The sequence below is a fragment of the Bos mutus genome, chromosome 11 (assembly GCF_027580195.1).
Source record: "Bos mutus isolate GX-2022 chromosome 11, NWIPB_WYAK_1.1, whole genome shotgun sequence".
Taxonomy (NCBI): domain Eukaryota; kingdom Metazoa; phylum Chordata; class Mammalia; order Artiodactyla; family Bovidae; genus Bos; species Bos mutus.
In genome coordinates, this window is record NC_091627.1 from 105,193,568 (window position 1) to 105,205,848 (window position 12,281).

General features: G+C 54.2%; 2 protein-coding genes across 3 annotated transcripts in view; both read left to right on the top strand.

The window, feature by feature from the left end:
• Window positions 1–2,261, top strand: part of ACOXL (acyl-CoA oxidase like) — a 329,296-nt gene extending 327,035 nt beyond the window's left edge. For both annotated transcript variants that reach the window (XM_070380058.1, XM_070380060.1), the window contains exon 19: window positions 436–2,261. In XM_070380058.1, coding sequence (XP_070236159.1) covers window positions 436–636 — 201 coding nt within the window. In that variant the 3' untranslated portion in view covers window positions 637–2,261. The remainder of the gene's footprint in view (window positions 1–435) is intronic.
• A 4,277-nt stretch (window positions 2,262–6,538) lies between these two features.
• The window catches only part of BCL2L11 (BCL2 like 11), a 46,210-nt gene continuing 40,467 nt past the window's right edge, over window positions 6,539–12,281 (top strand). Inside the window, 3 exon segments of the mRNA XM_005891584.2 lie at window positions 6,539–6,630; window positions 6,632–6,660; window positions 6,829–6,918. Of these exon segments, the coding sequence (XP_005891646.2) occupies window positions 6,539–6,630; window positions 6,632–6,660; window positions 6,829–6,918 (211 nt within the window).

A 12,281-nucleotide genomic window follows, 5' to 3' on the forward strand; every position in this document is an offset into this window, starting at 1 on the left:
GCTCTTGCTCTTCAGTTGCCTCTGTGTGCCAGAGGGTGGCACCCCAGTCACTCCAGAGGTAGAGTGGAGGGAAAGGGAAAGAAACGGAGGAGAGATGGGGGAAGGGGAGTGGAGGCTGGAAAGGGGGATTTTCCAGGTGTTGGTCTCCGCCCCCACCCACCCCCCGCTAATTTGTAGCCCACACCCACACCTTCGCGGAATAAGCTTGTTTCTGCCAGACTAAGTGTCAAGAGCTAGGAATTCCTAAGATGAAGAAGGCTTGTGACGGTGACCAACAGCCTCTTACCCTCATGGGGCCCAGGAAATCGGAAGGGAAACTAGTGTCAGCGACCGCTGGTGTGCCGGTGCTTGCGGGTGGGCGTGAAGCGGCTGGCACCAAAGCGCTATGCGGAGTGAGCCAGCATCTGACCCGTTCGCCTGTGTTGTCTTTTGCAGTTGCTCCATTTGTGCAACTCAGTGAAGGATGATGCCCTAAGGGTGATCTCTGCCTTTAACATCTCACACGCCTCCCTCCACGCGCCGATCGCTGGATTCGCCAATCCGAACGCCGCCTGGGTTTTGTACCCAGCACCACAGCATTCCCTGGCCGGGGAAAGAGCGCGGTCTCCGCGACCCAAGCTGGGAGCCAAGTTGTAAGCGGGTGGGGCGGCCAGGGTGGTGGCCCGCCCGCAGCTGCCAGAATGCTTCTCAGACGCCTGAAGCTGGGGCCCGAGGCCGGCTGGCACGCGCTGCTCCGCGGCCCCCAGGGATTTCGGTCATGGAATGGGGTTCCCGCTGAGGCTGGCCAGGCCACTTGGCTGTTGGGAGGCGGCAGCCCCATTTCCGATCCGGAACGCGGCCTTTTATCCTCCCCAAGTAACCCCGACTCGCCGGGCCGTGCCCTCTGCCGCCTAGGGCACTACACCGAGTGGGCTTTAATTTGGGCGCGCTCCAGATCCGGTTGCCATCCAAAGTCTCCCGCTGCTAGTGGTGATTCAGGTTCCCAGTGATTTGGGAAGACTGTGGTGCTGGATGAAAAATAAACGTCTAAAAATGAAACACCCGTAGGCAAAGGTTCAATTCAGCAAGTGACGCTTTCCCAGCCCCCAACCCCGGGGTGGGGTGGAGGGGGGGGGACCTGCGAGGAAACACACGAGCAAGGAGAGGGGAGTGTGAACCTGGAGTCTTGCTCTGGGCAAAGCATGAACCCGGGCGTGTCCCTCCAGGCTGGCAGCTTCCGGACCGACCGCCAGACGAAGCTAGGAAACATTTTCACCAAATTAAAGTGTAATGTGTTCTTGAGAAGAGCACAGACAGAGATACAGTTTCGTAATGAAATTAAGCGTCCGGAAGGTTCCCGCAGCTTGCAGAGCACCGGGAGGTGAGCGAGGCGATCCACTGCAGTTAAGTTGGTTTCGGGACTTGGAGAGACACGCCTGTGGTTCCAGCGAGGGCCATAGATGTCGCCCGACTTCACTCTTGCTTTCAGTCTATGCCCTCCGTTTTCCCTCTCCACATCTCGCGGAGGCAGAAGGGCACGCCGCTCTGCTTCTGTCCGCAAGAGCAACATCTAGGACGGGAGCCAAGACCTCGCACCTACCCGCCCTCCCCTAGGCTGCGGCTCTGCGGGAGAGGGCGTGAAGGGTACGCCGTCACCCGACGCCAGGCGCTTGGTCGAAGCTCCTCAGCACAGTCTGGGTTGCGCGAACTGCCACCTCCAAGCTGACCGCCTGCTTGTGGCCCAAATAAGAGCATGTAGCCGGCTGCTTTCTCCGACTCCTTTTTTTTTTTTTTTTTAAGTGTTCACAGGGTCACCAGAGCAGACGACGCGGGGGCGGCGGAGCTGCACAGAAGCAAAAAACAACCATCAGGGGTTCTTCTGTGTGGTTCTTTTCCGGTCCCTGTCTTCATCGTCCAACCCCACGGAGAGCGCGGAGCACTCGGGCGCGCGGCGGGTTTGGGGCTCCTCGAGGGCACGGAAGGTTGGTCTCTTTTCCCCCCGAGTGCCGCGATAGGAGGTTAAGGCGCAGAGTTTGCCTGCGGCCGCCACCTGTAGCCACTGATGGCAGTTCCAAGCTGCAGACACCCGCGCGCGTCCTTTCCCTCCTGCAGCGAAATCCCGGGGTGGAGCCCGGCGCGCGTCCTCCAGCCCCTCGGCCTCCTTCACCTCGCTCAGGACTCGCGGGAGGTTGCGCTGAGAAAACAAACCTTGGGCTCTGCTGTTAATGTTCCGCATTTGCTTATAAAACATAAAAACTGACCAAGGTGGCCAGACGGCGGGATCATTCCTCGCTGATTTGCTTCTCTGCACCGAGGCACTCTTCTGGGGTTCGGGTTAGGGAGGCCTCTAAATTGAGTCTGTAATCCGTCTAGCCTCATTTCTCCCGCGGCAGGATGTTCCATCTCCTAACCGATTTGCTCTCCACTACTCCGGCTGCGGGAGTCTCAAAACTAGGGGAGCCCAGGGAAGGGCAGAGGTAGGGATGCAGGATGCGTATTGAAAGGGCCGTAGGCGTGCGGACCACGGCGTTCACAGACTTTGGTCTTCCGGGGAAGGAGTGGAGTGGGGCTTCGGGGAAGGAGTGGAGTGGGGCTTCGGACTCTAAGGATAAGCGGACGGGGACCCGCAGGGAGGAGGGGTGGGGGTATATTGCGCTCTCCCTGCTGCTCTCTACGAACCCTCCGAGGCCCTCGGCGCTGCCTTCTCTGACCTTAACACGCCAGGGGACCATTCCTGGACGGTTCTCTGAGAGCCCAACAATTCTCGAGGACCCAACCAAGTGGAGGCACCATCCTATCTCCCATCTGGAGGCCACGATTCTTCCCAGTCCTTTTTTCTTAAAAGGATTTTAAAAGATTTTTTCATTTCCCTATTTCACCTGCTCAGCGTTCACTCCCAGTCTCGCAGCGGGGCTGCGGAAAAACGCATCCGGGGATCGCCCTGGGTCCTTTTCTCATCTCCCCATTACAGGCTTTACCTCTTACCAGGGGAGATTTGGCGCGGGAGAAAAGCTGGATACAGCTTGGGGTGGCTTTAGAGAGGCCGCCTAAGAGTACCGCCTTAGGCGAGAGAGAGGAAGATGAGCAGTCGGCAGATGGGGGTCCAGCGCGGAGCCCCTCATCTGGAAGGGAGAACTAAAGGGACACCCCTCTCACCCTTAGACCTGCGCGTTCCCGAGGACCCACCCAGTCTCGGCGCCTGCCCCAGGACGGCTCAGAAGGGAAACTCCCGAGGCAGAGCCAAGGCTCAGGGGCGCCTCTTGAGGCTTTCCGCGGGCGGCAGAGGCCGGTGCTGGCTCAATGTGTGCCCGGAGCGCCCCCTCTGTTCCACTCGCACGCCTTGGCCACCAGTGAATTGCGGGGGGTGTGGGGAGGAGAGAGTGCACTTTGGGATGGGGGATGGGGGTGCGCAGAGCAGTCCGTAGCCCAAGTCTCTGGGGTAAACACGCCCGGCAGGGGCAGGGCCGGCGGCGCGCGCAGCGGGGAAGTTGGCGGGGACGCCCCCTCCTTTACCTGTCCGAGCCTGCACGCGCTGGCGGCCTCAGCGCCGCGGAGGCGGGGCTTGCCAGCCCGCGCGCCGGGCGGGACTTAGCGGGGGCGGAGCCCACGGTGATTGGGCCCGGACCTGGGGCCGCCAGCCTGAGCTGGGCAGCAGAGGCGCGCAGGTTTCACTTCGCTCCGCGCAGCCGCCAGGTCTCGGTCTTGCAGGAGCGCTCTGTCCTACTTCGCCGTCGCCGCCGCTGTCCTCGGATTCTCGCAACCGCCCTGCGCGCCCTGCCCCCTGCGGCCAGCACCGTTTCAGACTGCTTGGGTTCGCCTCGCTCTCGCCGCCGCCGCCGCAGCCGCAGCCGGTGCCACCGCCTCGGTGCCGTTCCCGTGGCCCTCGTCCCCCCAATGTCTGACCCTAATTCACGAACTGAGAAACGCAAGGTAAATACTTTCGAGTCCCGGGGAGCAGGCCGGGTACGGATGGAAGATTGGCGCGGGACCCAGGTCGGCGCCACCTCCAGCCCGCTTCCCGCGCACGTGCGGTTAGAGGCGCGCGTCCTCGTCCCGCGTGTTGTCCGGTGGGAGGCGGTCACCCGTGCGGGTCAAGTTCGTGCGGCAGGCAGGGGAGGGGTCGTCCGCACTGAGGCTGCGAGCACTTAACGGCTCGGGCGGGGATGCGGCGCACCGGGATGGTGAAGCCTCTCCTGGCCGACTGGGGGAGGCAGCGCGTGCGCTACGCGCTGGCTGGGGACCTGGGGGCAGCCGCGCGGGACCAGGCTGAGCGCCCGCCCGTAAAATCTCACCCGCCCGCCAGGTCCGACGGGCCCTGAGTAGCGGCCGCGAGATGCCATCCGGTCTCGCATCTCGGCTTTTTTGCGGGGCGCAGGCCCGTTGTGAAGGATTTATGGAACAGCGACGGTGATTAAACTGACGGGACTCGGCTTTTCTTTTTACTCATTCAGGCCGAAGTTTGGGGCTGCTGCTGCGTTCGTTCTCTCTCTGGGACGTGTCTGGGGACACTGCTCCGTCTGCGGGCGCTCTGCGGACGATGCCAGACGCAAGATCCACAAACAGCAAAAGACAAGAGGGCCTCCTCCGACCGCCGGGGGCACGCGGTGGACGAGCCGGTGGCTGTAGAACCGGCCCGGTCCGTGGGTCCCGACCCTCTTAGCGATTCGGGTGTGCTCAAGCGCCGCTCGATCCACTCGCAGTGCTGGCTGGCTGGCTGGCTGTACCGTGCCCTCGGGGGCCTGTTACTCGGGGTTGGCGCAGGTAGTGGAATGCCCGCTGGACCCCGGCGATGCCCCCATCGGCGGTGGTCGCGGTTGTGCGCGTCGGTGGCCATTTGGTGCGTGTCCCGTGGCGCATGGGGAGAAAGAGGGAGGAAGTCGGGGGAGGATGGGGGCTTCGGCTGGGGAGAGGGTGGCCTTTAGGGTGCCCACCCCAGCGGGCCTGGACTGGGGTCGGCGGCCGGGGCTGGAGTCTGGGGCCGGCCCTGCGGGTCCTGTTTTGTCTCCAGGTGACCGGCTCTTGGGGGCGGCGGGAGCTGCAGAGGCGGGCGCGGCGCCAGGACTGACGGAGGGGCGGGGCAGGGTTGGCTGGGCAGCCCCGGGCCCAGAAGCCCCGGAAACCTCCGCCGCCGCTCCCGCCGCAGTCAGGGCCCGAGCCGCGTTCGGAGGCCAGTTTGTCAACAATCGCCTCGCCTTCGGCGGCCTATTGGGCAGGCGCCGCCCCCGCCGCCGCCACCGATTGGCTGCGGCTCCGAGCGACCGCGCGAGGGCCAATTGGGAGCGCGGGCACCCGGCGCCGGCGGCGCGGGGAGGTCGGCGGTGCCGGCGGCGGCGGGCGCAGTGCGCGAGGGGAGGAGCGGGAGGAGGCGGAGGATGTTCCCGGCTGCTGCGGCCGGGGCAGCGCGGGCCACAGGCGAGGCGCGCGGAGCCCTCGGCTGCCCGGCGGAGCGCGGCGGCGGCGGCGGGCGGACGGCGATTTGCAGGCTCTGCGCTGCCCGGGGAGCTCAGAGCGCGAGTCTCGGGCTTTGTTTCCCGCGCCGCCTTCGTGTGGACTGTCGGGGGGTTCCAGGTCGGCGAAAGGCGCGGGCTGGGCGCCGCGGGCCCGGGCTCGGACGCGACTCGGAAGGGAAGGGGCGGACATAAATTTCGGCCTGATTGCCTTAGGAAGGGAGGGTTTTGGAGGTGCGGGAGCCGCGCGCCCTGATGCCGCTCAGCGTGCGGAGTTACTTGTGGATTTGGCTGGGGTCGCCAGGAGCCGGCTTGGGGGACCTTGCTCCCATTCGGAGGTGTGCACTCAACAGCGCGGGTGTACCTCGGAGAAGTTCTGTCGGGTTCGGTGTGGCGAGCTGCCCGCGCCCCCGCCCGCCCCTCACCGCGGGAGGAGGGGCGCGCGGACCAGGAGCGGGAGGGACTGCGGGCGGGCGGAGAGCCGGGGCCGAGCCGAGCCGCGCTGAGTTACAAACTCTATTGTGACGCACTTACTACGACTGACGGCCCTTGCCAAACCTTCCCCAGACTTGCTGTCCTCAGCACTTTCGGCAGAACAATGGGGCCGGAGTGGGGAACGCGGCCAGCCGCCTGCAATCGCTGCATCTGCGCCCGCTCCTGGGCTCCAGTGTTGTATCTGATCCGGGGAAATCAGAGCCCGCGGGGAGTTTCTGACTTATTCTAGTGGGCCCTGGGCAAAGAACACTTGTCAGTAGATCTCAAACAAGCAGCCTCTTCTAAAACGTGTGTGTGTGTGTGTGTGTTACAGCACCGGTTCCAGGAGTAATTGACATTGTTGCTGTTTTGTTTGGTGGCAGGAAGTTTAGTCTCTCTCCCCACTTCACCCCCCCAAAAAATAATACCTTTATTTTTAAGGTTATTTCTATTATTTTGGAAGATCTTATGGAGAACTTCTCTATTAGTAATGACTTTAACAATGTTGAAGTATTGGGTGTTAATTCTAAGAATTTGTCATGAAGAGGTGAAAGCTTGCCCATTTAGGTATTCGTTGTAGTTGTTCCTTTGCTTAAGATAACCCTAGTTTTAATTTTCCTTGCAGAAAAAAAGACCAAATGGCAAAGCAACCTTCCGATGTAAGTTCTGAGTGTGACAGAGAAGGTGGACAATTGCAGCCTGCCGAGAGGCCTCCTCAGCTCAGACCGGGGCCCCACCTCTTTACAGACAGAGCGGCAAGGTAATCCTGAAGGAGAAGGGGACCGCTGCCCCCAAGGCAGCCCACAGGGCCCGCTGGCCCCACCGGCCAGCCCTGGCCCTTTCGCTACCAGATCCCCGCTCTTCATCTTCGTGAGAAGATCCTCCTTGCTGTCTCGATCCTCCAGTGGGTATTTCTCTTTTGACACAGACAGGAGCCCGGCACCCATGAGTTGTGACAAATCCACACAGACCCCAAGCCCTCCTTGCCAGGCCTTCAACCATTATCTCAGTGCAATGGGTAAGCAATACCGGGGAGGCGACTGTGCATGCGTGGGTGCTTAAGTATCAGTGTGGAGCATTTAGAGCAGCCCCCTGTTTAGACTCCTTTTACTGATTTGTTCATGTTCTGTTGGGAATGGAGCACATGTCAAGTAAAACATCCAACCAACATTTTAAAAAGCGTGTTGCTAAGTTTCGTGGCAGCAGTGAGTTGTCCATGCAACAGCCTGTTGGGCAGTATGTATCATACCCCACGGTGCCTTCGTAAAGTGTCTTAACTGCTGCATGCTGTCCTCACCGTTAAGATGTACTCATTAATGACATGCCGTTTGAAAGGGACTCCACAATCAGTTATGGCAGATAGCGTGATAACCTAACCAGAACTGGAGAAAGAGATGAGAGAAGTTAATCATTTAAAAAATGATATTTTTATAAAGATGAACTAGTTCATATCTGCCTTCCCACCATAGAACCATGAAAATAGTTTGTTTTCTACTTAGATTTCTCTTTAGACTTCTTTTGTTTTCTAGGAGTTAGGGGTTTGGACATAGTACTAACAGGATTAGATTGTGGAATTTTATTTCAGGGGTTAAAGGCAGTTCTAGAGTCTGAAGGAGGAGTGGCAAGCATGATGCCCAGAAAAGTCGGGCAGTCCCTTTGGTAAGGGCCCTGACAGAGGGAAGGAGCACGCGCCAGCTTGAGCATTTGCCCTTGTCCATATGGGTGTCCCCAAGTGTAGCTGTGAGGCTGTGTGGCCTCTAGCTGGTAGGTTTTCCTGTGTGAAGGGGCTTCCCTGGTGGCTCAGATGGTCAAGAATCTGCCTGCAGTGCAGGAGATCCAGGTTTGATACCTGGGTGAGGAAGATCCCGTGGAGTTTTTCCTCCAGGCCAGATAGTCTGAGAATGCAGAGCTTGATGTCTGTAATCTGATTATTAAACAGTGTAACACATTTAGAATTTTGAAAGCACAGTACAAGCCACATAAAAACATCTGTGGGCTTGATTTGACCAGTTCAGCTTCCAGCGTGTGACTGAGTATATGCAGTTCTAGCCACCCTAATCAGCGGGTTGGTTCAAATCACTGTTCTTCAGTAGTGGAAAAGGTTCTTATCTTGATTAGGATTCACCGGAATCTCACTTATCATTTATCCAGATTAGCTCTCCTGTATTGAGATATAAGTAAGTTGGCAGCATTAAGGATTAAGAAATCCAGCATAGGTTCTGTTTAAAACATAGGTGACACCATGTCAAAAGCTAATTAAAATGAAATCAGGGTAGACATGTGACTGCTGGACCGCAGTGACAAATCCTAGTTTTGCAAATACCACAGAGGTCTGTCTATAAAATCTTCAGTAGGATAAGCCGTGCAGGTCTGGCCCCATGTTGCAAAATTAGAAAGAACCCAGAAGTTGGACACACCTGGGAAGTGACAGACACATGACAGAAACACCGGCAGCTGTACATGTTGGCTGCTCATCTCCTGCCAAATGCTGAGAGTTGCTTTATTAGGACCCCTTCCTTTTGAAAGGAACTGGAAGTTTTACTATTACTGTAGTTATTGCTATTCCCAAGTTCATTTCAGCCTTAGGTCTTGGTGTTTGCATCTGTTTTTCTGCCCTTGAAAATGCTCTTGACTGTAGGAGCATTTATAGGTACACACTGAGTTACTAAATGAGTGAATGGGCTTTTACAGTACATGTTTAAACGAAAATGTGAAAAGTGTTAGTTGCTCAGTCGTGTCTGACTCTTGGTGACCCCATGGACTGTAGCCCTGCCAGGCTCCTCTTTCTATGGAGTTCTCCAGGCAAGAATACTGGAGTGAGAGCCTTTCCCTTCTCTAGGGGATCTTCCCAACCCAGGATAGAACCCAGGTTTCCTGCATTGTAGGCAGATCCTTTCCCATCTGAGCCACCAGGAAAGCTTGTGGATGTTTAAAAACCCCATGCTTTTTTTTTTTTCTGAAGGATCCTTCAGAAGCTATTATAGTTTCCCCCTGCAGACCTTTGTATCAGTTTCTGCAGGTAACTTAGTGCATAGAAATAGTTTCTCATTGCCTGGAATATTCCTCCTTCAACCAGGAATAGTGGGTGTGGTAGTTTTGTGTTTTTGTTTAAGTAGAGATGGACATGAGTGCTTTTTCTGGTGATGTTTAGTAAGCTAATTATAAGGTAAGCACCGTTACTTGAGATGACAGATGTAGAGCTTTAGCGAGATCATAATCTAAATTATTAAGCGAAGTTATGGTTTTTACCTGTGAAGTATAGAATAATGGATCCTGAGGTGTAATTTTATAGTATTAACTGCATTCCCGTAGGTTGGTGTGATAACTTAGAGGTTAATGCATAGGATTAAATGATAAGTTTGGAGGAGTTTGTCTGAAGTTAATGCATCATTTCAGTATTAAGTTCTTGGGAGATTTATTGGGATTGGAGTGAATTACTGATGGGGGGAGGGGATTAAGATGTGAGTGTGTTAAGGAATAAAACTTGCATCTTTCGTAGTCTGTAACTTTTTCTCCTGGCTATTCTTAGAATACTTCAGTGCCTGGGGACCACTTCAACATGATGAGTTGATCAACTTGTGTTCTCAGCATGGCCATGAGTAGTACTCCTTGCTCAGCCATACCCATTAAGATGTTCAATGAAGCTTTTGATAATTTGTCGCAAAGTACATTTTTCACAAAGAGGTCATTATGACCGACTTCAACCAGCGGTAGCACAAATGGGAGGTTAGAAAGAGGGCCTTCCTTAGGGCTTCCTTTGGCCACAGCACAGCTTTCTGCTGGGTGACTTGGGGTGGAGAGGGTGTATGTTGCGGTTTTGTCCTGAGAAAGTAAAGTCTTGTCTAGGGTATACAACAGATGTTTGAGCTATAAATGTCTTTCCATTGTTGTCTTCGTCCTCAATTTTTCTGAAGATATGTTCAAAAACTATTTGTAAGAGAGACAGTTTTTTCAGTTTTACCAAATTTTATTCTCTTTACCCCCTGGGAGGATTGACTTGGCAAATGCTGTCTTAAATTAGTGAGCTGTGTATTCTCATCAGAATCACCAAAAGAGGTGTTGATTTGCAGAGTGCCTTTTCTGGAGAGTGTGCTTATGCCATGGATATGTTTTATTCAGATGTGCACTAAATTGTGTACAAGTTCATGCTTTGTAGATGAAGTCGAAGCAGTTGCAAATCAGAGCTCAGAAAGGTTGAGTATAGGTGAATGCTAGTTATTAACAGCTCCCATACTTTTTTTGGTAAATGTTATGCTTATTCCTGGCACATTAGAATCCACTGGTGGGAGTTAATTGAGTTGTTCTTCAAGTCCATCCCTCAGCATCTTGTGCCTGTGATGATTATAGCTGGTAACTGGCTCCTCTTTTAAACTATGAGCTCTCAGAGTGGGGACATGACATCCTGAAGGTCCTGATGAGATCTGGAGAGGAGGAGGAGGTGCTTAGAGGATGTTCAGAGTCATTCAAGCTTTGCATTTCCATAGAGCTGACCAGGGACAAATAAGGTTTCCCAAAAAGTCTTTGCAGGAAGATGACCTTGCCCACCCTTGTTAAAAAATAGGTTTTGTTATTTAGATCCAGCTGTCACGTGTGTTGTGTAGGAGTGATGGGTATGGTGGCGGGAGCACGGGCCCAGTGGGGAAGCCGCCCGGGAGCATCGAGCCGTTGCCCTGGGACTAGTGCAGGCTGAGAGGTCAGTCAGTGTCCGCGCGTGCTGGGGTTTGTAGGTTTAGCATCTGAGAAAGAAAGTAAAATGCCTCAGTCTTTTTTGTATGAATTGTTTGCTGAGATATTTTGAATATATGGGTTAAATATATGGGTTAAATTATATATTTTTTATCTTAATAAACACAAAATGTACTGTCTTCACTGTTTCTGAGGATATTCTGTAGTCATGTTGCATGTCTTCACATTGCTGTGTGGCCAGTTCTTAGAGCTTTCTCGTCATGCACAACTGAAACTTGGTAGCCGTTAAAGACGCTCACTCCTGGGAAGGAGAGTTATGACCAACCCAGACAGCACATTGAAAAGCAGAGACATTACTTTGCCAACAAAGGTCAGTCTAGTCAAGGCTATGGTTTTTCCTGTGGTCATGTATGGATGTGAGAGTTGGACTGTGAAGAAGGCTGAGTGCTGAAGAATTGATGCTTTTGAAGTGTGGTGTTGAACTGTGGAGAAGACTCTTGAGAGTCCCTGGACTGCAAGGAGATCCAACCAGTCCATTCCGAAGGAGATCAGCCCTGGGATTTCTTTGGAAGGAATGATGCTAAAGCTGAAACTCCAGTACTTTGGCCACCTCATGCGAAGAGTTGACTCATTGGAAAAGACTCTGATGCTGGGAGGGATTGGGGGCAGGAGGAGAAGGGGACGACAGAGGATGAGATGGCTGGATGGCATCACTGACTTGATGGGCGTGAGTCTGAGTGAACTCCGGGAGTTGGTGAAGGACAGGGAGGCCTGGCGAGCTGCGATTCATGGGGTCGCAAAGAGTCGGACACGACTGAGCGCCTGAACTGAAAGCACCTCCCCGTTTCCCTCTCCCACCCAGCTCTTGGCAGCCACCATTCTACCTTCTGTGTGACTTCTGATGACCCTAATTAGGTACCTCATGTGAGTGGAGTTACACGGTACTTGACTTTTTCTGACTGGCTTATCTCATTTAGCATAATGTCCTGAGGAGTCATCCACATTGTAATCCATGAAGCAGATTTCCTTCCTTTTTAAGGCTGAATCAGACTCCATTGTATGTATAAACCACATTTCTTTATCCATTCACTTGTTGGTGAACATTGGGTTGCTTTCATCTCTTTGCTGTTGTGAATAATACTGCTGTGAACATGGATGTGCGTATTTCTCTTTGAGATCTTACTTTCCATTCTTTCAGATACGTACCCAGAAGTGGGATGGCTGGCTCCTACAGTAGACCTATTTTTAGTTTTTAAGGAACCTCCATACTGTTTTCCATAGCGGCTGCACTGATTTACATTCCCACCATCAGTATTCCTTTCCTCTACATCCTCAGCCAGCATTTGTTACCTTTTTTTGACAATAACCATTTTAGCAGGAGTCCGGTGATAACTCCTTGTGGTTTAGATTCGCAGCTCCCTAACGGTTAGTCACGTTGAGCATCTTTGCATATGTTTGTTGGGCATTAAGTATTTTTTGATATTAATCTTACCAGTTTCTTTTTACTTCTTTAAGTGGGACTACGAGAAAAAAGTCAGATTAGGTCTGTGGCTAGCATTCTGCCCTAACAGAATGGGTTGGGATGGGTTGGCCTTGCAGATGAGGGAGCTGGACCCAGCTTGGTGCTTCAGCAGCCAGGCCTGACTCTTCCTCTCAAAGCACCTCATTTCCATGGAACTTATCCCTTTGGTTACT